The sequence below is a fragment of the Aphidius gifuensis genome, linkage group LG1 (genome assembly GCF_014905175.1).
Source record: "Aphidius gifuensis isolate YNYX2018 linkage group LG1, ASM1490517v1, whole genome shotgun sequence".
In the NCBI taxonomy this organism is placed as follows: Eukaryota; Metazoa; Arthropoda; class Insecta; order Hymenoptera; family Braconidae; genus Aphidius; species Aphidius gifuensis.
In genome coordinates, this window is record NC_057788.1 from 22,214,494 (window position 1) to 22,240,605 (window position 26,112).

The following is a 26,112-nucleotide window of genomic DNA, read 5'->3' on the forward strand; positions in this document are numbered from 1 at the left end:
TATTAATAATTTTTCATTATTATCATAAACAAATTATTTATTTATCATTGATAATTAGTTTAAAACAATCTAGTTATATTTAATTGCATTTTTAATCAAAGAAAAATTATCTTTTGCGCATGACACTGCGCCATGTCTAAAACTCCTAATTATCGCGGTCAGTTAACTATCTTATGATGGTTAATTAACTGCATTATTATTATCACAATTTAAAGTGCATTTAACGGTATTTTGACTGACACTAGTTGACGCCTCCCCCCCCCCTCCACTTTACAGATGTTTATTTTAATTAAATTATAAACAAATTGAAATTACAATTAATTTTAAATAATTATCCATTTTTTTTCAACAACCTTATAAATTAAATGTAAAATAAATAAATTATTAAAAAAATAAAATGTGGCTTTAATGATAAATTTAAATAAATAAATCTGTGATTTAATTAATTTTCAAGTTATTATACACATATAATGCTATGCAAAATGTCAATGAATATCTATAGAAGCAACACGTACATGATAATTGGTATATGTTTAGGATTAAGCCTAAGTTTTTTATTCTCACCAGAAGATATTATTCATCAATATCATCAACAACAAATCGATAATCAATATCAACAAAATGTACAATCAGAAAAATCAACTCTATATGCAACTGGATCAATTTCAAATTCACCAGATGAATATATTCCACATCTTAATGTTGAGGAAAAACCACGTAGAGCACAAAAATTTCCAAAAACAATAGTAAGACCTAGATATTATTCAACAGAGCTTGGTATTCGTGATAAATTATTTGTTGGTATTTTAACAAGTAAAGAACGTTTATATAGTTATGGTGTTGCTTATAATAAAACAGTATCACATCTTGTTGATAAAGTTAGATATTTTATAACAATACCTGAAGGTGGTAAACCAAATGTCAGTCTTCCTGGTATTGTTGGTTTTACTGATACAAGAATTATTCTTAAACCATTTCATGTTATTAAATATATAACTGATAATTATCTTGAAGAATATGATTATTATTTTATAACAAAAGATATTAATTATATAAATGCTCGTGGACTTGTTGATTTAGTTAATAAAATTTCAATAAGTCGAGATGTACATATGGGAAATTTGATTGATAATTCAAATGAATTTTGTTCTCTTGATGGTGGAATATTACTTAGTAATGAAATTGTTAAAAAAATGAAAACAAGTTTAGATTGGTGTGTTAAAAATACATTTTCAACTTATGATGATATTAATTTTGGAAGATGTATTTATCATGCAACAAAAATACCATGTTCTTCATCAATTGACAGTACAACATTTAGATCAATTCACATTTCGACCAATGATAATTATATTGATCATTTGAGAGATATTAAAAGCTCAAATGATTTTATATCTTTATATCCAATTGATAATTATAATAATATTTATAAAATTCATGCACATTTTGCATTGAAAAAAATTCAAATGTCTGATAAACATATTGATATGATAAATAATGAAATTTTAATTAGTACAAATGATTCAACATGGCCAATTGGTAATCAACAAGAAAATAAAGCACCAGGAAGATTTGATATTCTTCAATGGAATTATTTTAATACGAGTCATATATTTATGTCAAGTGATTTACAAAATGTACGTTATTTAATTGGTAGTTTAAAAATTGAAATTGAACAAGCAATTGAAACAGCAAAATATAAAATTCATGATAAATATAATAATAAATATGAATTTGTTAAATTAGAAAATGGCTGGAGAAAATCTGATGCATCAAGAGGACTTGATTATATTTTAGATATAATATTTTTTGATAAGATAAAAAGTAAAAATATATTAAAAAGAATTCATGTTTGTAAATTATTGGGTAAAGCTGAAATATTATCAATACCATATGTCACTGAAAATACAAGAATTAATATTATTTTACCAATTAAAATTAATAAAATTGAAGAATCATTAATGTTTATAGATAATTATTCAAATGTGTGTATGAAAAATAAAGACAAAACATCACTAATGTTGGTTAGTATCAAATAGCTTAAATATAAATTTATAAAAATAATATTAATTAATGTTTTTTAATTGTTATCTAGGTTTTATTGTACAATTTCGATTCACCATCAAAAGGAGCAACTGATATTTTCTACAAAATAAAACAAATGGCATTAAGTTTAACTGAAAAGTACAAACGTAATCAATCAAAAATAACATGGCTTTCTATAAGGCTACCAACAAATTCAACATTGCTTGAAGCTGATACTGTGCCACAAGTTATTATTGGAGATTTAATAACAAAAAAATATTCACCAGAAAGTCTTATATTATTTATCGAAACAAATGTTTTATTGGAACCAGAATATTTAAATAGAGTTCGTATGAATACAATAAGTCAATGGCAAATATTTAGTCCAATTCCTTTTGTTGAATTTCAACCAAATATAACATATTTTAATAAAAAAAATAATGATAAAATTGATGTTAATAGAAAAGATGGTAGATATGATCATTTAAATTATGAAAGTATATCATTTTATGTAAAAGATTATCAAAATATTAGAAAATTAAGTCAATATGATATACCAATAATTAATAATGATAAAGATATAGTTAAAAATTATAAATTTTTACAACAAAATCATGAATCAATATTTAACCTATTTATTTTATATAGTAAATTGCATCCATTTAGAGCTGTTGAGCCAGCTTTAAAAATATTATATTCTCATTTAAATTGTCAATATTTAAATATTAAAAAAAATTCAACTTGTAATGAAAGAAAATTACAACAACTTGGTCAACGTAGACAATTAGCAAATTTAATATTAGATTATCAAAAAATATAAATACCATTATTATATTTGTAAAATATTTTATTAAAATTAATTTTAGTTTATGATTCATTTGCAATATACAATAATTTTAATAGTAATTTATTTTTTAAATAAAGTACTTTATGAATTAATTATTATTATGTATCAACAGTATAAATAAAAATTGATACAAAACAATAAAATTAACAATCATACTTTTATCTTGATCTCTCGTAAAAGGTGCCGCAAAATAATCATTGAAATTATGACAATTGAAATTTCAAGTAATATTATTTTTCAACTTTGTTAATGTGTGTAAATTTAAAAAATAATTACACATTAATTTAAGATTATGAATATAAATAAATCTCAATGAAAAAAATTCATTTCTCAATGTAGCAACAATATAATATTATAAACATAATTTTTAACACTGTAATATTTTTATCGTTTTAATTACTATCAGATTCTGATTCAGATAGTTGAAGATCTTGATTAAGAAGATTATTGTTTAATGTTGCTGATTGAATATTACCATTAGTGCGTTCTAAAAATAAAAAGAAAAAAATAAATATATTATTAATAATAATTACAGATGAAAATATAAGCTAATAGTTATATTATTGTATCTTACCATTAATAATCGTAGGATTAGATATATTTTCTTCTTCTGAATCACTGTCTGAGCTATCAGAACCTGAGCTATTTGAGCTGGATTCACTGAGATCACCAATTTTGCTAGTACTTGTTGTTTGTGTTGGAAGATTCAATGAAGTATTTATAATTGTATGTGTTGGAATATTTGATGGTGTTGTTGGAGCTGCTGATGTTGATAAAAAATCATCAAAATCACCTCCAATCATTGGTAAACTTGCAAATGATGGAGTTCCTAAATTTGTTGATTGTCTTGGTGATGAATTATTATTCATTATACTAGGTGGACTTTTACCATGATATGGTGATACACGACGTGGACTTGGTTGTTGTTTTGGAGCTGGATGAAGTTGTACAGTTGGCTCTCTTTTTTTACCACTTGTTACTTTTGTTCTACTAGATGTTCTTCCATGTGTTGGACTACGTTTTTGTTGTTCAGTTGGTTGTGTTGGTAATAATGAGTTTGTATTATTACTATTATTTGACGATGTTGAATTTGGAATATTTGATGATGAATGAATTTTTTGTTCTACTCTTGTTTTTTTAACTTGTATATTTGATGATAATTTTTCAAGTGTTATTTCACCACTTACATGATCAATTATTAAAACACATTCTTTACTATAAGGTCTTTGTGAACCTTTAAAAACTGTATGAGGTATTCCAGCTCCATCAAGATGTGGTACTGTAACAGTCATTGTATTATTTGAGCCAACTTCAACAGTCGCCATTTTAGAATCATCAACACTTGCTGGCTTAAAATCATCTGTAAAAGAAAAAACAATTAAAAAATTAATTATTAACATTTTTTATAAATATAAACAATTAAAATTCTATATAATAATAATTAATTTATTACATTTTACTGTATGATAAGCTGATCTTCTATTACTGTTAAATGTTGAGCCAAGTTTAAGTTCTTTAACTTCATTTCCTAAGCAAAGTCGTTCAGCCATATTCAAATAATTTTTTTTTCATATATTAATTATTTTATAATTATTTATTTTGTATTTTAGCTCATTTGATATTTATCCCAGTCTTTTAAGACTGTTAATATTATTAACATTAACTAATTTTTATCATAAAATCTGTTTTCATTTTTCAATTCAATTAAAAACCTTTTAACTAAGGAATTTTTGCGTTCAAGTTTACTTGAAGTTAACTTGTTATAATCAAGTTATTAATTTTGATATAATATTGTTTAAAATAATCTGATATTATGAAATTGAGCAATGACAGTTGTAGCAGCTGGTTGAACATTCGATGAATAACTGATGATATATTCCACAGTTCACAGTCCAATTTAAAGCACAATTAATACACCAATTTTTTTCAACTTAATGATAACAGTATCATTATATATTTACTATTTTTAATATCACTTAAAATCATAATATCATATGGAATCATCAATTGCAATTATGGATCTTGTAAACTGGACACCTCTGTGCAAAAACGTATACAGGTATTTACGCGCAAGCGCACATTTCAATACACCACCACTAAAAAAAAGATAAATTATTATCAGTATTTAATAAAAATATTATTATTCAACATACTGAAAATACAACTTGTCTTTATGCATAAATATTTATACGTTTATTAATGAATAATATTGTATGATAAGATTACTATCATAAAGATTTTATCATAATATTTCAGTGGACAAAAAAAATGAAAAATCAAGAGATATTTTTCTCTCAGCCAAAAATAGTCTTATTTATTTTTTGTGAAAGTTAAAATCGACGTTCGTGATCGTACTTATATTATAGTATTTTGATGACCTCGATTTAAAAAAATAATTTTTTTATATTTACGCAATCTCAGGCAACACGTTTATATATACCTATATATTTCATGACTACCACCAACCTGTACCAGGTGCACCACAAATACATAAAGGTACTGTTTCCAACTTACACACAAAAAAAAAAAATAAGTAACGTTTACAAAGTAGATGTTTATTTACATCAACAAAAATAATTTCATCGTTTATTAATCTTTTTTTGAACAAGAAAATCAATTTAAATGATAGTTTTGTTAATGATTAAATAATTAAAATAATAAATTGCATGATTGATATAAATTATTAAATATTATTTTGATTATTTTGTGACAATAATTTGTAGTGTGTAAAGAAACTTTAAGTGTCGCCATGTTGAAAAATAAAAAACATGGCTGACTTGTAATATGGCGGGAATAATTTAAACAACATATTTAATTTAAATAAAATAAAAGTTTATTTTTCTATTTATGTTTTATTCTCGAGTAATTACAGTGATGATTGTTTCAATGATTTTTCTATTATTTTGATTATTAATTAAATTTAAAAGTGGTTCTTGCATTTTTTTTTCAAGTAGCTTAACAAGTTCATCTTTCATTTGTTGTAATAATTGAGCAACAGTATGTGATTCAACAGCTAATAGGATCCATCCATCAGCTAATGATAAAATAAAATTACCATTATGTTGTTCAATATTAACACCATAACCAGAAAATAATATTAATGGTAACATTGATACCATTGATATTTCACGTATAAATGTTTTAGTTGTTTTAATTTTTTCTTGATAAACAATATATGGACTTGGAAAATGTTGTACACTAAAATTAACAGATGAAGGATGTATAAATACAAAACCATCATTTTTAGTTTGAAAACTTAATTCTTCTGGTCTTGGTTGACGTGGTATTGCACCAGTTGCTTGTATTTGAAATGATTTTTCTGGTGTAAATACTTTAACAACATTTGGATATAATGCACCACATAATAAACCTTGTAATAACTTTAAATTATCATTATTAGCATTTAAATCAAAACCAGTCATTTCTAATACTTTATCAATACCCATTTTTCTTTTATATGTATTAACTGGAACAAATCCAATTGACACAAGAAGATCTAATAATTGATGTTTAATATCAGCAAGTGTTTGAAGAATTTTAATTGATAAATAATTTTCATAAGCAAATGTTTGTCCAGCTAATGTACTTATTTGACTCATTTCAATATATTTATTATATGCTTTAAGTGTTGTTAATTGATCTGAAAATGCTGTTGTATATTCTTTTTTTTTAGATTCAATTAAATGACGTTTATCAAATATTGTTGTAAATGGACTTTTATATGATAAACATGCAGCAATTGTTAATGATGAATCAAGACAACAAAATATTGCACCATATATTATTAATTTACCAATTCTAACATCAACTGGTAATGCAGCTAAATGATGACCAAGTGGTGTTAAATTACATTCAGAATTAAATGCACCAACATCTTCAAGTCTTGATATTGAATCAAATATATTTTGATCTTCTGGTGGTTCAATTAAATTTTTTAATACTGATACTGAATCAATATTATCACCATACATCATATGAATTTTTAATAATAATGGCTCAAGTGAAATTCTAAATATTTCTGGTATTGGTTCAGCTAATAAATGATGTTGAAATCTATGTGATGTAAATAAATTTATACATACACCTGGTCTAACTCTACCAGCTCTTCCTTTTCTTTGCATTGAATTTGCACGTGATACCCAACATGTTTCTAAACTTGACATATTTTGAATTGAATTAAATCTTGTTTCTTTCATTCTTCCACTATCAATAACAAATACACAATCATCAATTGTCACTGATGTTTCAGCAATATTTGTACTTATTATTATTTTACGTACACCATTACCAAATTTTTGAAATACTAAATTTTGTTCTTCACTTGTTAATGTTGAATGTAATTGTATTATTTTATATTTTCCATTATTTGATGAAAATAATTTATTACCTTTTAATAATTCACGTAATGTTGATATTTCTGATAAACCTGGAAGAAATATTAATATTGAACCTTCATTTGGATAATTATGTTGACCATCAACAATCCATTCAAGTATTTTTTCAATTAATTCATAATTAATTTTTTCATGATCCATAAGATATAAATTTTTCCATGTTAATGTTGAATATTTTGGATATCTTCCCATTATTTGTGATAAATTAAGATTATTATCTAGTATATTTTTTTTAGGTTCAATTTCAGTTAAACATGTAACATCAGCTGTTTCTAATTCAATTTCTAATTGTTCTAATCCACCTCGTACTCTTTTTGTATATCTTGAACCTTCTTCAAATACAAAATTAATTGTTTCAATAATATCTTCAAGATATAATGATTCAACTGGAAATGTTCTACCTGGTATATTTATAATTGGTGTACCATTAAAATACGTTGAAAATGATTCAGCTTTTAATGTTGCTGACATTAATATTATTTTTAAATCATTACGTTTATATAATAATTCACGTAATAACATTAATAAAAAATCACTTTCAGCACTTCTTTCATGTACTTCATCAACAATAATATGTGTTACCATATTTAATGTTGGATCACTTGTTAAACGTTGTAATAATATACCAATTGTACAAAATGTTAATCTTGTCCAATTTGATAATTTACTTTCTAAATGTATTTGATAACCAACAGTATTACCAATACGTTCATCACGTTCAGCAGATACTCTTTCAGCAACACCAATTGCACTTATTCTTCTTGGTTGTGTACAAATTATTTCAACATGTTCTTTTTTATCTGTTCTATTTAATATCCAACTATCAAGTATAAATTGTGGTACTTGAGTAGATTTACCACATCCAGTTTCACCAGATATTATTGTTACTTGATTATCATCAATTGTATCAATTATTTCATTCATCATTGACCATGCTGGTAAATTACGTCTTGATAATTTCATATTTAAATATTGTTTATTTGTTTGTTTATCCTTAAATTTTTGATAAATCATATCATCTAATTTTTCAATTTCTTCAATTGTTATATTTTTATTATTTGAACGATTTGTTGAACCTTTTATATTATGACTTGGTAATAATTCAAATTCATTTTCAAGTTCTTTCATAAATAATGATTCATTTCTATCAATAAAATTTGGCTCTGCTGTTGTTAAATATTTCATCATTTCTTCTTCATTTTCTAGCATTGATATTATCTCAAATAAATATGGATTTCCATTCTTTGATAATTCTTTTGATGTATCATATAGCTTTTTTGCAATCATTAAATATTGTACATTTGGAATAAATGATTCTTCTTTATAAAAATAAATATATGGTGGCTCATATGGATATTTTAACTTTTCTGGAAATCTTATTTCAAGAATAAAATAACTATCTTTTTTTTTATTAGCACTATTATCATTTAGCATTGTTGTTTCTTTTTTTTCATGACGAAATTTACATTTTTCTCCATATCTACATTTTTTTCCACTTGCAAAAAAACTACAAATATTAACTTTATTTACTGGTTTTATCAATTTTTTCTTATCATTATTTTTATTTTGATCAGTTATTAAATAATCCAATCTTAATTTAATACACCATAATTGATTTTTTAGCTTTTCTTCAAATGCTTCATTATATATTGCTTCAAGTGTTAATTTTTCATCTTCAATTACTTCTAAAAGCATATCATTTGTTATTTTTTCATTGCTAAATTTTTTATCATCATCAACACAATAATATTTTTCAAATAGTATCTCAATTGCTCGTCCATAATCACCATCTGTATGTGCTAATGCTTCATTACAATGATTTGGATGAAAACTGAACAAAAAAAAACATAAATCATGACAATATAAAAAAACTAGAAAACAATAATTTATTATTATTTAATTTACCTGTAACTTTCAAGTTTTGATTTTGCAAATTGTTTTGTTATTTCTTTTTGAGTTTTTTTAGTTGGATTTTTTACTGAATAATCAAATACTCCTTTAATAACTAAATTACCTCTTTCCATCCAATATTTACTGTGTAATTGTGAATTTTTATTTTTATATTCTGATACATCACATAGTTTAAATGAAGAACCATAAATATGCTTTAAAGTATCATAAAGTAATTTTTCAGATTCTAATGATACTCGAAGTGTTTGTAATTCACTTTTTCTTTTTAATTTAGGTTTAACAGGTACAACTGATGATGATGGATTTGTTGTTTTTCGTTGATCTACTTCAGTCTTTTTATTGACATTAGATTTAACAGGCACAGCTGATGATGAATTTGTTGATTTAAATGATTCTCCTTTTTTATTCTTATTATTTGAATTTCTTCTAAATAAATAATTTTAATTAAAATTTAATTATATAAATATTAATAAATAAAAATAAAATTGAGGTTATATATTTACGATTTATTATTTTCACTATTTTTTCCAACTACTGCATAGTCTTCCATCAAATCATAGCTTCGACGATCCATTATTAATTTAACTAATTATTTTTTTTACAAAATATATTAACTATAAACTTTTAAAAAACATAAATTAAAGTTTATATACATATGGTGAAACCAGCCAAACATTTGGCAGCTGTCTCTGTCAGATGAGTTTATATAGCAAACATAATAATCATATCGAAAACATGCGCTCTAAAAACTTGATGAATTTCTATCAGCTATAACTTATAAAATTTACTCCAAAAATTAATAAATGATTTTTTTTTGAGTACACAACAAAGACAATCAACTAACAGTAAAAAAAAGTAACAATTTTTCAATAAAATCATTATTTTTTGAAATCGAAATATTGGTTTTGCTTTTCATGAATTATAAAAGTTTGAAGAAACAATTTAAATGATGTTGTGCTAAGATCCTTATTTTCGATTCTCTAAAAAATTGTAATAAAGATAAAAAAACATACATTGAGATACAAATTAGATAGAAATAAAAATGGAGCTAGACTAAAAATTTATAAGTAGCATGAAGCTGTTCTAAATTTAAAACGACAAAAATATCTTATTCATATAACGAGTCAAGTAATGTGATATGTAAAATGATAGAAAAAACATACTTCATTTTTTAATTTGATTTGAATATGTATTACACAAATTTTACATTATAATATACAATTATAATTTACAATTTGTCCATAAACCAAGGATTACCATCCTTAGTACGTCTTTTTGTAAGAATTTCACAGCCATCATTAGTTACAAGAAGAGTTTGTTCAAATTGAGCTGACCATTTACCATCTGCTGTAACTGCTGTCCAGTCATCTGGCCACGTTTCATCACGCCAAGTTCCTTGTGATATCATTGGCTCAATAGTAAAACAATGACCAGGTTTCATTATTCCAACAGCTTTATTTTCTAAAATTAAAATAATAGTATTTTAAATATAAATAATAACTTATAATAATTTAATTGTCATTTTAATTTTTTCTTACTTGCATAATGTGGAACATTTGGTGCTGTATGAAATAGTCTATGTATTCCATGACCACAATAACTTCGTACAACAGATAAACCTGCACTTTGTGCATGTTTTTGTACAACATTACCAATTTCTTTATATTTTTCACCAGGTCTAACAATGTCAATTGCTTTTGATAGGCACTCATAAGTAACTTGGACTAGTTTTTTTATTTCTGGTTGAACATCACCAACAAAAAATGTTTCATTCAAATCACCATGAAAACCTCTGTGAAACACTGTCACATCAACTGCAAATAATAATTTATTTTATAAATAATTATAAACATAAGAAAAAAAGAATTAAAAAACTCGAATTTGTTTTGAATTAATATTATGTTATTACCATTACAAAGATCTCCATTTTCTAGAGGTCTAGTGTCTGGTATACCATGACAAATAACTTCATTAACTGATGTACAACAACTTGCTGGAAATTGATGATAATTTAATGGTGATGGATAACAATCTCTATCAATGCATGCTTCATGAACAATACGATCAATTTCAGCAGTTGTCACACCAACATCACATACTTTAGCTGCTTCATCAAGTACTTCACGTCCAAGTTTACAAGCAACTCTCATTGCTTCAATTTCATCATCATCTAATATTTTAATTTGTGATGATCCACGAACTTCTTGTTCACTTAATGGTACACCTTCTGGATGATCAGCATAATCTGGACGCATTATTGATCTTGGAACATCTCTTTTTGGTACAGCTGGATATGGACGTAATTTTCCAGTATAATGATATGAAGGCCATGGATTATATTCATCTGAAATTCCTCGTTTGTTGCTTTCTCCTTCTACAAAGTAATAGTAATGGTTAATATCAATTTCTTTTTTTTTTTTCATTTAATAATATTACTTACTAGCAATTTCGTGAATCACTTTGTGAGATTTCCAGTTTCCTTTGAAGCAAGTCTAGAACAATTGAATTTATCATGATCTGGGTTTTTATTTTCTCCTCTCTTTCAGCTACTGGGAAACTACATATGAGTTTTTGATAGTTGAAAGTATTTGATAATGAATTTAAAAGTTTTTATTGTTATTTAAAAATGTATTATACCGGTTATTTATATTTATTAATAACCTAGAATTTTTTTACTCACTTGACTGCAAAAATATGAGCCTTGAATGCCAATTTTTAAACATGTTGGACATTGTAGAGTAGCAGCTACGTTACATCCAGGAGTTTCACACATTCCCAATACTGAAGACATTTTAATTTATCTACTTAAATTGTGTTGCTTTGTTTTCTTCAATTAATTGATATAAAATTTAATATCAACTTGTGGTTTTTTTTTTTTTTGTTGTTTGTCGATTAATTTCTTAGAAAACCTTTAAGGTGTAATTACATTGTACGAAAATTCACACAAATTCACAAAAAAAAAAAAATCGTCGCAGAGTTTCTGCTCATGTCGTAGTGTCATGCGCAAATTACAATTTTTTTTTTGAACTTATTCGATTTATGAGGTGGTAAGTATTAATTAATTCGCAAAATAATATTACTCATAAGTCATAACATCATTATAAAACGATTAAATTGTAATTGTGAAAATAACGCCTCAATATTGTTTTTCAGTATATAGCAAATAAACTCAACAGCAGACTGATTATGCACCTTTTTTAAAATTCAGTAAACATTTATGATTCTATATATTTATAATTTTTATCAGTAAAACAATAAAGACTGTTATCTTGTAAATTATTATCATTTTAAATTCAAAGAAATGACTTATTTTTTTATTGTTTAAATGCCAGCTTATACTGTTAAACTTTTAATTTTTTAAATCAGATTTCGATTCCATTATAGTATAATCACAGTATAGGGATTTCGATTTAGAAAATATAGTAAATTAAAATTATTTCTACCGCAACAACTATTCCAGAAAAAATTGATGTGATTATGTAATAATTAAATATACCTCTTTGTATTATTTACAATGAATATTTTAAATAATTCTTTGTAACATAAATGCAAGTTGAAATTTAATAAATATTTCGATTAATAAATGAGACATAATGTGTATTTTTTTCTATAAATTTTATAATATAAAAATAATATTATTAATATTCAAATAAAATTAAAATACTAATTATTTTATTTACATATATATTTAATAATTATTGTATTTTATTTTTTATTGTATTCAATTTTATACTTTCTAATATTGCGAATAATTAATTTCTGTTGTGTTTATTTTATTTTTAAATTAATCAATTAATTCAAATAGAATAAATTAACAGATCAAATAGAAACGTGTTACACAGTTGACAGTAAGTATTTTTTAATTTATCGTTTTATTATCTCGTAAGCGACAATTTTATTGTCACTTTATCCTCAAGATCCCCCACCTAAAGAAATCTCGTATAGAAACTACAAGCAATTACACATCATTATTATTTTATGAGCATTTAATATGTGTTTGCTTTTTTTTTTCGTAGTTTATATGAGAAATTTTTGAGTGGGAGATAAATTGCAAGACTAAAAAATTGTGACGTCAACTTGATAAAAAATTCCTTTTGCACAAACTGCACCTGCATTTACAAATTAACGTTTTATTATGCTACACGTATACAAGCATTTTTTTAAAATAAAAATAAATATAAATTTTATTATTCTTATATTATACAAAATAATTTTTTTTTTTCTCGTATTTATTTGTCAAGTAAAATTAATAAAAGTGACGTGAATGTGCATTCAAAGAGTCACATTATACTGGAATTACATTGATTGATTTTTTCATTTATCAATTGAGGATTCATAAATTAAAAAAAAAATTATCTGTAAAGTAAGTTATTATTTATTGTAAGTTATTATAAAAAGTAAGTTATTTATTAATTTTTTTGATTTTTATTTGATAAATTTATAAAAGAAAAGATAATATAAAACCTAGCCTTCGTAAAATTTGGTTTTACCCAAGAAGACTCTCTAGACCTCTAATCTTTCTGGTTTTACTCACATTAAAAATGCGTAAAAAATAATTAGATTATTAAAAGATTATTAACGAACAAGGGAAAGCTTTAATAAAGTATATCTTATCTTATCATTTATAAACGTGAAAAAATATACTTTATATTAATTTTATTTTTTAGTACTTTGTTATAAAGCAACTTGAAATGGCACCAATACAAGAAATCCGATGGACCGTGTTATTATTTATTCTATCGAGTGGTATATTTTTTAAGGCACTATTAAGTGTTCAATCATTCAAACTAAATATTATACACACGAATGATATGCACTCTAGGTATGAAAAAAAATGTTTTATTACAAATTTAATAATATAAAATTATAATAGAATATAATACCTTTTTTTTAGATTTTTAGAAACTTGTACAAATAAAAATACATCGAATGAAAAATGCTACGGTGGATTTCCCCGTCTGGCAACTCTCATAAAGCAAGAAAGGAAATCTGATAATACCACAATATTTTTAAATGCTGGTGATACATATCAAGGTACTTATTGGTTTACAAAATACAAATGGGAAATTGTCGCAAGAGGCTTGAATATTTTAAAACCCGATGCAATGGTAAGTAATTATTAAAACAATATTATTACTACAACGATTGATAATTTAAAAAAATATATTTTCAGTGTCTTGGAAATCATGAATTTGACAAAGGTCTAGAGGGACTTATTCCTTTTCTTAAAAATGCATCATACCCTGTACTTGCAGCAAACTTGGATTTAACAGAAGAACCTGAATTAGCTGCAACAGGAATAAAAAATAGTACAATCTTGACAGTAAATGGTTATAAAATTGGCATTATCGGTTATCTAACAAACGAAACAAAAATAACTTCTTTTTCTGGAAATGTCAAGTTTCTTGATGAAGTTACAGTGATTCAAGAAGAAGCTAATAAACTTAAAGCTGATGGTATAGATATCCTGATAGCATTGGGCCACTCTGGCTACGATCTGGACAAAATAATTGCTGAACAAGTTGATGGTATTGATCTTGTAATTGGTGGCCACTCACATACTTTTTTATACAGTGGAAATCAGTCAAATTATGATACACCTGAAGGACCTTATCCAACTGAAATCAAACAAAAAAGTGGTAAAATTGTTTATGTTGTCCAGGCTTCAGCTTACACCAAGTACATGGGACATGTCGTCGTTAATTATGATGAGAAAGAAAAAAAAGTAATGAATATTACAGGAAGTCCAATTTTAGTTGATGATAGCATTGAAAATGACAAAGATGCTGTGGATGAGTTTGAAGAATTTCGATTGGCATTAATAGATATAGAAGCGAAAGTTGTTGGTAATAGTCTAGTTCTACTTGATGGTGACTCTAAAAATTGTAGAGTTAAAGAGTGCAACTTTGGAAATCTTATAACCGATGCTATGATTGATTATGTACGTATTTAATGATAGTAGATTTTTTTTTCATTGAAATAAGTTTAAAGTTGATTATTTATTTTATTGATAGGCACATAGACAATTTAATTTAACTGGCAAATGGAAACAACCTTCAGTTGCTTTTGTAGGAGGTGGCAATATTCGTGGTTCAATTGATCAGCATCCAAGTTACAATGTATATATTATCGTTAATTTAATATTTAAATAATTATTCAATTGATTTAATAATAATTATCGCAATCGTTTTGTAGATAACAATGGGTGAACTTTTATCAGTTTTGCCATTTGATGACCCAGTTATACTTATTGATGTTCCTGGAAAAATACTTTTTGACGTACTTGAATGGAGTGTAAACAAGGGTAATCAATCAAGTGGTGCATTTCTGCAGTTGTCAGGCATAAAGGTAACAATTTATCCAATATTATTATTAAACGAATTATTATATCTCTGTGAAAATAAAAAAAAAATGTATATTTATTTTTCAGGTGACATATAATTTAGAAAACCCCTTTGGTTCGAGAGTCATGTCAGCACAGATTCGTTGTTCTCAATGTAGAGTTCCTCATTTTGAAGACATTAATCAGGATAAAAATTATACAGTGATGACTACTGCGTATTTTGGTGCTGGTGGTGATGGCTACACGATGTTTTATAGCTTGGAATCGATGTCATTAAATATAATAAATGCTGAAATACTTGGTCAATTCTTACGGATACACAGCCCTGTGTATCCAGGTATTGAATCGAGAATCGCTTTTGTTTCGACTCAGAAATCAACTTCATCCTCGGCTTCGTCAATTGATAATACTTACTCAAAACGATGTGTGTTCAATATTGCCATAATTACAGCATTTTTTATACGTTTAATTTTTTAAAAATGGCATAACTATATGTAAAGAAAATTATAGAAGATTAGAATGATATTAGAATATAAAATTTACAACTTATTTTTTTTAATGAGGCCTCGTTTGTGAACTTACTTAATGATAAATTGAAATTATTTCCAAAACACCGAATACCTCATTAGTCATGCTATGTTCCTGATACAATAATTCAGGTGTGTCGAAGAACTTTAGAAGGTAAAGAACCTCTTTGCCTATTATATGTTCCTAATATAAACCTATATATATTGTTCAATAAATTTTAAAGAAATTTTGAAATAACTGAAGAAACGTAAGTTATAAAATGTAAGAAATAATAAAACATAGAATTTTCTTTGGTTGTTCTATACACCTGATCGAAAGCTATTATTTTACAGAAAATTTCAAAGTGAAAACATAGAATACCTTCTTGCATGTTCTATATTCCTGATCAAAAACGATATTTAAAAAAAAAAAAAAATTTAAGTGATACATAAAATAAATCAAATAAAATAAGCAATGACAAAAATAAAAAAAAAACAACTTAAGATCCCTCCTTAAAATTCGAAATTTTCTTTCCACAAATTTTTTATAATATAGATAAAAAAAATTTTTTTGAAAATACCTCCTTGCTCATTCTATATTCCTGATACTTGAAAATTTTTTTTTCTTATAAATTTCGAAAAATTTGTGGAAAAAAATATATCGAGTATCAGGAACATAGAATGAGCAAAGAGGTATTTTTAAAAATATCGAAATACTTCTTCGGTCATTCTATGTTCCTGATACTCGGAAATTTTTTTTTTCTATCAAATTTCAAAAAATTTGTGAGAAAATCTCAGATTTGTATCAGGAACATAGAATGAGCAAGGAGGTATTTTCAAAAATATCAAAATACCTCTTCGGTCATTCTATGTTCCTGATACAAATCTTGAAAAAAATTTTCAAGTATCAGGAACATAGAATGAGCAAGGAGGTGTTTCAAAAATATCAAAATACCTCTTCGGTCATTCTATGTTCCTGATACAAATCTTGAAAAAAATTTTCAAGTATCAGGAACATAGAATGAGCAAGGAGGTATTTTCAAAAATATCAAAATACCTCTTCGGTCATTCTATGTTCCTGATACTTGAAAATTTTTTTTTCTTATAAATTTCTAAAAATTTGTGGAAAAAAAATTTTCAAGTATCAGGAATATAGAATGAGCAAGGAGGTATTTTCAAAAATATGGAATACCTCTTTGCTCATTCTAACTAAAAGATGGCGCTGAACTTGTTAACTCAAAAAATACCTCTTTGCCTGTTCTATAACCCTAATAAAACAGCCCTTTTCTAATTATTGAATTTAAATGTGTTACCCCTATAGTTCCTATTAAAAACACCAGGTGGCGCTAAACTTGTTAACTCAAAAAATACTTCTTTTCATGTTCTACAACCCTGATAAAACAGCCCTCTTCTATCTATTGAATTTAAATGTGTTACCCCTATAGTTCCTATTAAAAATACCAGGTGGCGCTAAACTTGTTAACTCAAAAAATACCTCTTTGCCTGTTCTATAACCCTGATAAAACAGCCCTTTTCTAACTATTGAATTTAAATGTGTTACCCTTATAGTTCCTATTAAAAACACCAGGTGGCGCTAAACTTGTTAACTCAAAAAATACCTCTTTTCATGTTCTACAACCCTGATAAAACAGCCCTCTTCTATCGATTGAATTTAAATGTGTTACCCCTATAGTTCCTATTGAAAACACCAGGTGGCGCTGAACTTGTCAACTCAAAAAATACCTCTTTTCTCGTTCTACAACCCTGATAAAACAGCCCTATTCTATCTATTGAATTTAAATTGTTACCCCTATAGTTCCTATTAAAAATACCAGGTGGCGCTAAACTTGTTAACTCACAAAATACTTCTTTTCATGTTCTACAACCCTGATAAAACAGCCCTCTTCTATCGATTGAATTTGAATGTGTTACCCCTATAGTTCCTATTGAAAACACCAGGTGGTGCTGGACTTGTCAACTCAAAAAATACCTCTTTTCTCGTTCTACAACCCTGATAAAACAGTCCTATTCTATCTATGATATTTCAATGTTTTTACCTTATAGTTCCAAAGAAAAATAATAGATGGCGCTGAACTTGTTAACTCAAAAAATACCTCTTTCCATGTTCTACAACCCTGATAAAACAGCCTTCTTCTATCTATAATATTTCAATGTTTTTACCATATAGTTCTTAAGAAAAACAATAGATGGCGCTGAACTTGTTAATTAAAAAAATACCTCTTTGCCTGTTCTTTAACCCTGATAAAACAGCCCCCTTCTATCTATGATATTTAATAGTGTTTATCCTATACTTTCTGAAAAAAACAATAGATGGCGCTGAACTTGTTGACTCAAAAAATACCTCTGTTCTTGTTCTATAACCCTGATAAAACAGCTTTTTGCTATCTATGATATATCAATGTGTTTACGCTATAGTTCCTTAAAAAAATAATAGATGGCGCTGAACTAGTTGACTCAAAAAATACCTCTTTGCCTGTTCTATAACCCTGATAAAACAGCCCTCTTCTATCTATTGAATTTGAGTGTGTTGCCCTTATAGTTTCTATTAAAAACACCAGATGGCGCTAAACTTGTTAACTCAAAAAATAGCTCTTTTCATGTTCTACAACCCTGATAAAACAGCCTTCTTCTATCTATAATATTTCAATGTTTTTACCATATAGTTCTAAAGAAAAACAATAGATGGCGCTGAACTTGTTAATTAAAAAAATACCTCTTTGCCTGTTCTATAACCCTGATAAAACAGCCCTTTGCTATCTATGATATTTCAATGTGTTTACGCTATAGTTCCTTAAAAAAATAATAGATGGCGCTGAACTTGTTGACTTAAAAAATACCTCTTTGCCTGTTCTATAACCCTAATAAAACAGCCCTCTCCTATCTATGATATTTAAATGTGTTTACCCTATAGTTCTTTAAAAAAATGATAGATGGCGCTACTAGTTAAAAAAATTTCAAAAAATATCAAATACCTCTTTGCTCATTCTATGTTCCTGATACTCGAAAATTTTTTTTTCTCTCAAATTTCAAAAAAAATTTCAAAATATTTGTGGAAAAATAATTTTCGAGTATCAGGAACATAGAATGAGCAAAGAGGTATTTCATATTTTTGAAAATACCTCCTTGCTCTTTCTATGTTCCGGATACTCAAAAAATTTTTTTTCTATTAAATTTCAAAAAATTTGTGAAAAAATTTTAGATTTGTATTAGGAACATAGAATGAGCAAGGAGGTATTTTCAAAAATATGAAATACCTCTTTGCTCATTCTATGTTCCTGATACTCGAAAATTAATTTTCCACAAATATTTTGAAATTTTATAGAAAAAAAAAATTTTAAATTATCAGTTTTAATAGGAACTATAGGAGTAACACATTTAAATTCAATAGATAGAAGAGGGCTGTTTTATCAGGGTTGTAGAACATGAAAAGAAGTATTTTTTGAGTTATCTAGTCCAGGGCCATCTATTATTTTTCTTAAGAACTTTAGGGTAAACACATTCAAATATAATAGATAGAAGAGGGCTGTTTTATCAGGGTTATAGAACAGGCAAAGAGGTATTTTTTGAGTTAACAATTTCAGCGCCACCTGGTGTTTTTCATAGGAACTGTAGTGTAAACACATTGAAATATCATAGATAGAAGAAGGATGTTTTATCAGGGTTATAGAACATGAAAAGAGGTATTTTTTGAGACAACAAGTTTAGCGCCATCTATTTTTTTTTTTAAGAACTATAAGGTAAACACATTGAAATATCATAGATAGAAGAGGGTTGTTTTATCAGGGTTGTAGAACAGGAAGAGAGGTATTCTTTGAGTTAACGAGTTCAGCGCCATCTATTATTTTTTTTAGGAACTATAGGGTAAACACATTGAAATATCATAGACAGAAGAGGGCTGTTTTATCAGGAGTATAGAACATGAAAAGAGGTATTTTTTGAGTTACCAAGTTTAGCGCCACCCGGTGTTTTTAATAGGAACTATAGGAGTAACACATTTAAATTCAATAGATAGAAGAGGGCTGTTTTATCAGGGTTGTAGAACATGAAAAGAAGTATTTTTTGAGTTAACAAGTTTAGCGCCACCTGGTGTTTTTAATAAGAACTATAGGGGTAACACATTTAAATATCATAGATAGAAGAGGGCTGTTTTATCAGGGTTATAGAACAGGCAAAGAGGTATTTTTTGAGTTAACAAGTTCAGCGCCACCTGGTGTTTTTCATAGGAACTGTAGTGTAAACACATTGAAATATCATAGATAGAAGAAGGCTGTTTTATCAGGGTTATAGAACAAGCAAAGAGGTATTTTTTGAGGCAACAAGTTTAGCGCCATCCATTGATTTTGAATTTGTTTTTTGAAATTAAAAAAAAAAAAAAAATTTCGAAAATACCTTCTTGCTCATTCTATGTTCCTGATACTCGAAAACTTTTATTTCCACAAATTTTTCAAAATTTTATAAAAAAAAAAATTCTTGAGTATCAGGAACATAGAATGAGCAAAGAGGTATTTGATATTTTCAAAAATACCTCTTTGCCTATTCTATGTTCTTGATACTTAAAAAATTTTTTTTTCCACAAATTTTTCTTAAGTTTATAAGAAAAAAAAAATTTCCAAGTATCAGGAACATAGAATGAGCAAGGAGGTATTCTTAATTTTTTGAAAATTAAAAAAAAAAAATTTCTGATTTTATTAGGAGTATAGAATATGCAAAGAGGTATCCTAAATATTTTGAAAAAGTTTTCGAAATAATTTAGATTTGTATTAGGAACATAAAATGAGCGAGGAGGTATTCGATCATTAACAATTTTTTTTTTTTATATTATTAACTAACGGGGACTGGGTAAATAAAAAGAAACCAAATAATTATCATTTCTTATCTAGAAATTTTTAATTTAATATTTTTAAAACTAGTACATAGCAGTCGAATATTATTTTCTTATCATCTTTCATAAACAATTTTTCTTTTTTTATATTAATATTCTTTATAGATGTAGTCGACGATTTTAAATAAGAAAACTCAATACATTTAGAATCAAAAATAAAAATTCCATTCAAATAATAATTTGTCTCCTCGTAAACTGCTTTCCGAAATATAAATAGTCTATCATATTTTTTCTTGTATTTTAATCTATTCAATTGTTATTATTGCATTAATTAATCCACATCGTTTGTTTAATAAAAAACAAAGGTATTTGTATGTTAGTAACAATAATTTCTTAAAATATTGTCACAACCCAGTTGATCGACTTGTTGCAATTCATTCGGTGAAATATTGTTACTACGCAAAACATCCATAGCCCTGTTATAATTATCTTTTGAAATCGTTTTTTCTCTCGAGAGTATCCACACAGTTAACATATATCTGTTGAGATTCAAAAAGAAAACATTTAGTTTGATATATTTAAAATTGAAACTACAATAAAATAAATAACTAACCCAGAATTTCTATCTTTTTTTTGTTGAACCAAAGTCTTAATCGCATAATTAACATAATCAGTATCTAAAATTGAAGTAATACCATTACTTTCTTGGAGATTTGCTGGGTAACGAAAATCCCATCTGGCTAAATGTTGTCCTAATGGAGTATCTGATGCAGGTAATCTACTAATCTCTCCAGTTCTAAATAATTTTTTAAAACAACAAAAAAATTGAGTTACATGATTGCCTTAATTATCCAATGTAAATATATTAATTATAACTTACGTTTTATCTTTTGAAAGAATAAAAGCAATTAGTGGTAGATTTGGAATTAATTTGTAGCCAATTATTGAACATTTTTGATTGATTTCATTTTGATTCGGAGTTCTTTCAATTTCATACCAAGTACCAAGAAACTAATGAGTATTATTTGAAAAAATTATTATCATTAAGGATACATTTTTAAAATTTTTGAAAACGATATTTACCCTTGTTGTATTGAAATTTGTTAATGCTCTCAATGAAGGATACTTTGACCGGTCAATTTGTGCCAAAGAATGAGACGCAATTGTTGATGTTAATAATAAAAATAACAGCATCATCTTCAAAAATTCAAATTCAAATTTTAAAAAGTAACGAGAAATTCGTTGATACTTTTATAATATTTATTTAGATAATTAATAATTCTTTAAATGATTTTTTTTCCTATATAAATTTAAAGATAAAAATTTCAGGATAAAATAATTTTTCTATATTTTTATCGAGACATTTAAAAGAATTATTCTTTATTGATTTTTTTTAAATAAAATTTATATTGTATTATTTTACCTTTCAATGTGCTTTACCAGACAGTCGTTGTTTTTATAAAAATGTAATTTTTGTATCTACTAAAAGTTGATGGCACTCGGCTATTTATATTACGATTTTACTAATGACTTTCCGATATTTAAAGTCAAATGGGAGAAGCTGTCCTATTTATAAAGTCATTTGGTAATCAATAATAATATTTATAATAATATATCAGGTGATATCCTCACACGAAAACAAAATTTTGTTTACGTTTACTTTTATATTTTAAACTGATAAACTAGCACCTCTTCAATTTTTTAATCTTGAATCTTTTTTAAATTGCTTGGAGAATAATTATATAAATATCACCTGATGTTTTTCTATATATTTTTAACAAAAATAAAATACAAGATAATAGCTCTATAGACAAAAAAAAAAAAAAAAAAGATAAAATGTGTCTATACATATCTATCATTAAACGTTATCTTTAAACATCGTTTTTTTAAAATAATAGTCTTATGTTCGTTTAATAATCACTCGTCATAATAAAATCAGACTTATATAAATATTTCAACTAAATTATTTTTTATTTTATCAAATACCCCAGTAAATAAAAAATAAAACTTTTTTGTTTTTATCAGAAGGTAATTTTATTTCAGTGATAATAAATTAAAAATAATTTATCACTCAAATTTAAATTGTACTAATTCATATTAATAAATGCACCAGGTTCAATAAAAATTATATTATTATATTGCAGATATAACTTTGTTATTTAAAGAATTATTTAAAAAAATATATAAGTAATTTGCCAAAAACGCTACGAAAAGCAACAAAGTTCTATTTTGTCCGGTAGATATTGCTCTGCTGCAAGTCTTGGACCATGGTAGAAGTACTATGTATACTAAGTATTTCTACCATGGTAGTTACGTACGTGTGATAATATATATGAAACCGTATCTTTACATGTATAGATTCTCTATTCTTCATGATCAAGAATTAGACGGTTAGACTTAGACTGGGTTAGACCAAAGCCTATTTTCACTAATCTTCAAGTTTTCACCATATGAGGGAAAGCTTGACTTATCAAACACATCAACCATTTCTTAATCATTACACTGGTATGTATATATTTTGCACTAAAGTTTTAATACGCATAGTCTTGAAAAAGTTAGGTTACTATTATGTAAGATATCACGTTGCAATAAAATTAATTTTGGTAAATTGCATTTTATTTTAGAAACAACAAAATGACTACTAATTCAGTTGATCAAACATATTCTTTATGTGTGACTAAAAAGATTAATACACGCTCATTAAGACATGATTGGGAAATTCGAGATTTTTATTTCATTCCGGTTGGGGTAAAATTATTGTCTTCAGTTTTTTCATCTGGTTCAACTGAAATTCAAGATATATGGACCCTTCAGATGGATCTACATCCACAACCGGATACCGATGACGTAAAAATATTGTTAAAACTTGAGTCATTTAATAGGAATTCTAATTTCCTTGCCATGTATGACGTGTCGATTCTAAATTATGAAACTAAGCAAAAAGAGTACACCTTTTTTAAAAGTCCAGTGCCTGTTAAATTTTCAAGGGATTATACAGAAGTTAGTTGTTCACTTCAACGTTCAACTTTAATAAATTATTTATCAAATGACAATTTGTTAATTTCATGTAAGTTGAAGATATCAACAAATGAACCAGTTGCAAATCAATTTGTTATGGCTACTATTAATACTACTAAACAAGTTTTGAAAAATGATTATGCTAAACTTTTAAAAAGTGGTGAATTCAGTGATGTCAATATCATAGTAAAAACAAAATCATTCAAAGCAAGCAAATTCATGCTCGCTGTACGTAGTCCAGTATTTCGTGCCATGTTTACTCACAAGGAGACTAAAGAAAATACAGAAAATGAAATTATAATTGAAGATATTGATGAAGATGTTTTTGAAAAACTGTTGTATTACATTTACACAGGTGAGGTAAAGAATATTCAGGAAATGACAATGGATTTATTTATTGCAGCTGATAAATATCAGTTGGATTATCTCAAGAACCAGTGTGAGAAAGCTCTTGTCAGTTCTATTGATATTGAAAAAGCAGCAGAACTTTATGTATTTGCTGATAAAAATAATGCTAAAGACTTGAAACATGAAACATTAATGTTCATTAAATCTCATCTGCAGGAAGTGCTTGCTAGCGAAACATTTAGAAAATTGGAAAAAGATAAAGGCAGTGTTCTTAGCAAGATTCTTCGTGCCTTTGATGGTAGTGAATAAATATTATTTTTTAAAGTGAACCATCCTTTTTTTTTTCATTGTATAATTATTAATTAAAGAAAAATAATTATAATAATTTTTATAATTACATGAAAAAATATTAATTAACATTAAAATTAACTTCGAATTTAAAGACCAACTGTTTTTTATTTTATTATTTTGATTTGCATAATCAATAATTTATTTAATGATTTTTTTTTTCTATATAATTTAAAGATAAAAATTTCAGGATAAAATAGTTTTTCTCTATTTTTATCGACCACACATAAACGAATTATTCTTCATTGATTTTTTCAACAAAAATAAAATACAAGGTAAGCTCTAGACAAAAAAAAAAAAAAGATAAAATGTGTCTATAACTATTATTAAACGTTATCTAAATACACTGCTTTAAAAAAATAAATTTATGTTCGTTTAATAATCACTCTTCAAAATAAAATCAAACTCACATAAATATTTCCACTAAGTAATTTTTTATTTTATTAAATAATGCAGTAAATAAAAAATAAAACGTTTTTTTTTTTTTGTTTTTATCAGAAGGTAATGGTATTTATTCTTTACAATAGTTTTTAAATGTTTATTATATTTATGTTCTATTTTTTATTGCTTCAAAATCCAAGAAAAAAAAAAGAATTTAATCCTGAAAATTAAACAAATTATACAATTAGTTATAAGTATATCATGTAAAAATTTATTTAGAAAAAAATAATCATAATTAGCTTTTGTATTTAGTTTGTAAACACACCTTTTTCTTTTTACTCATTTTCAATTTCCATTGGATAAAGTGTTGTTGAATTTGAAAGTTCCCATTTATCGAAATTATTTTTATTAAATATTTCTTTATCCATACATTTTCCATAGAAATTTATCGTCGAAATTGTCGAGTTTCTAAAAGCCCCATCATTAATTTTTTCAAGCAAACAATTGTTTGATAAATCAAGTCCATCATTGACACCAGTCCATTTATTTTTTCTCTGCATTATTTTCATTCCATTGAATGTTTCAATTTCAATAATTTTTAATTTATTATCACTCAAATTTAAATCGTACAAATTCATATTAATAAATGCACCAGGTTCAATGAAATTTATATTATTATATTGCAGATATAACTTTGTTATTCTTTTATTAAAAATATTGAAATGATAAATTTTTGAAATATTATTGCATGATAAATCCAGTGTGCCATTAATATCCAATCCATCGAATGCCAATTCATTTATATATTCTAATTTATTGTTACTCAAATCAAGCTCCTTAACAAAAAGTCCAAAAAATGCTTGATCTTCAATATTATAAATAAAATTATTATTTAATTTTAAACTCGATAACTTTGTGTTATTTTTAATACCAAAATTTTTTATTTCCATCAATTTATTGTGTGATAAATTTAAGCTTCCATCTATTATCATTCCTTCAAACGCTGTGTCATTAATTTTTTTAATTTCGTTAAAACTTAAATTTAAATTTTCAATTGTTACATTTTCGAAAATATTTTTTTGTATCTCTCCCAGTTTATTGTGACTTAAATCGAAATTTTTTATATTTAAATCTGCAAATGCTTCATT

General features: G+C 25.8%; 7 protein-coding genes across 14 annotated transcripts; 3 read left to right on the forward strand and 4 right to left on the reverse strand.

Annotated features, from left to right (window-relative positions):
• Window positions 1–225: 225 nt before the first annotated feature.
• Window positions 226–3,034, forward strand: LOC122852671 (chondroitin sulfate glucuronyltransferase). The gene is made up of 2 exons (XM_044152597.1): window positions 226–2,024; window positions 2,096–3,034. Exons 1-2 carry the CDS (start codon window positions 471–473, stop codon window positions 2,843–2,845), a joined length of 2,304 nt encoding a protein of 767 aa, XP_044008532.1. The 5' UTR covers window positions 226–470; the 3' UTR covers window positions 2,846–3,034.
• A 207-nt stretch (window positions 3,035–3,241) lies between these two features.
• LOC122852681 (ell-associated factor Eaf) lies at window positions 3,242–5,565 on the reverse strand. Of its 7 annotated transcripts, none has more exons than XM_044152657.1 (4): window positions 5,313–5,364; window positions 4,326–4,968; window positions 3,447–4,232; window positions 3,242–3,359 (listed from the first exon to the last, which is right to left on the reverse strand). In XM_044152657.1, exons 2-4 carry the CDS (start codon window positions 4,420–4,422, stop codon window positions 3,265–3,267), a joined length of 978 nt encoding a protein of 325 aa, XP_044008592.1. In that variant the 5' UTR covers window positions 4,423–4,968; window positions 5,313–5,364; the 3' UTR covers window positions 3,242–3,264. The 7 variants fall into 7 exon arrangements, with proteins under 7 accessions (XP_044008592.1, XP_044008568.1, XP_044008554.1 ...); XM_044152633.1 differs by having other exon boundaries at window positions 5,064–5,351; XM_044152619.1 differs by having other exon boundaries at window positions 5,050–5,351.
• A 117-nt stretch (window positions 5,566–5,682) lies between these two features.
• Window positions 5,683–9,906, reverse strand: LOC122852744 (putative ATP-dependent RNA helicase DHX57). 2 transcript variants are annotated; one of them, XM_044152707.1, is made up of 3 exons: window positions 9,681–9,905; window positions 9,172–9,603; window positions 5,683–9,097 (listed from the first exon to the last, which is right to left on the reverse strand). In XM_044152707.1, exons 1-3 carry the CDS (start codon window positions 9,749–9,751, stop codon window positions 5,725–5,727), a joined length of 3,876 nt encoding a protein of 1,291 aa, XP_044008642.1. In that variant the 5' UTR covers window positions 9,752–9,905; the 3' UTR covers window positions 5,683–5,724. The 2 variants fall into 2 exon arrangements, with proteins under 2 accessions (XP_044008642.1, XP_044008649.1); XM_044152714.1 differs by having other exon boundaries at window positions 5,719–9,097; window positions 9,172–9,600; window positions 9,681–9,906.
• A 440-nt stretch (window positions 9,907–10,346) lies between these two features.
• Window positions 10,347–12,087, reverse strand: LOC122852759 (methionine aminopeptidase 1). The gene is made up of 5 exons (XM_044152727.1): window positions 11,858–12,087; window positions 11,618–11,669; window positions 11,087–11,551; window positions 10,716–10,991; window positions 10,347–10,638 (listed from the first exon to the last, which is right to left on the reverse strand). Exons 1-5 carry the CDS (start codon window positions 11,966–11,968, stop codon window positions 10,406–10,408), a joined length of 1,137 nt encoding a protein of 378 aa, XP_044008662.1. The 5' UTR covers window positions 11,969–12,087; the 3' UTR covers window positions 10,347–10,405.
• Window positions 12,088–13,195: 1,108 nt separating this feature from the next.
• Window positions 13,196–16,468, forward strand: LOC122852762 (protein 5NUC-like). Its single transcript, XM_044152742.1, has 7 exons — window positions 13,196–13,540; window positions 13,845–13,999; window positions 14,072–14,285; window positions 14,351–15,118; window positions 15,192–15,296; window positions 15,373–15,525; window positions 15,608–16,468. Exons 2-7 carry the CDS (start codon window positions 13,869–13,871, stop codon window positions 15,995–15,997), a joined length of 1,761 nt encoding a protein of 586 aa, XP_044008677.1. The 5' UTR covers window positions 13,196–13,540; window positions 13,845–13,868; the 3' UTR covers window positions 15,998–16,468.
• A 4,777-nt stretch (window positions 16,469–21,245) lies between these two features.
• Window positions 21,246–23,243, reverse strand: LOC122860753 (apolipoprotein D-like). The gene is made up of 4 exons (XM_044164706.1): window positions 23,220–23,243; window positions 21,750–21,880; window positions 21,483–21,665; window positions 21,246–21,408 (listed from the first exon to the last, which is right to left on the reverse strand). Exons 1-4 carry the CDS (start codon window positions 23,241–23,243, stop codon window positions 21,246–21,248), a joined length of 501 nt encoding a protein of 166 aa, XP_044020641.1.
• LOC122852765 (speckle-type POZ protein B-like) lies at window positions 23,014–24,680 on the forward strand. Its single transcript, XM_044152756.1, has 2 exons — window positions 23,014–23,374; window positions 23,494–24,680. The coding sequence occupies exon 2, from the start codon at window positions 23,504–23,506 to the stop codon at window positions 24,542–24,544; it is 1,041 nt and encodes a 346-aa protein (XP_044008691.1). The 5' UTR covers window positions 23,014–23,374; window positions 23,494–23,503; the 3' UTR covers window positions 24,545–24,680.
• The last annotated feature ends 1,432 nt before the right edge of the window (window positions 24,681–26,112 follow it).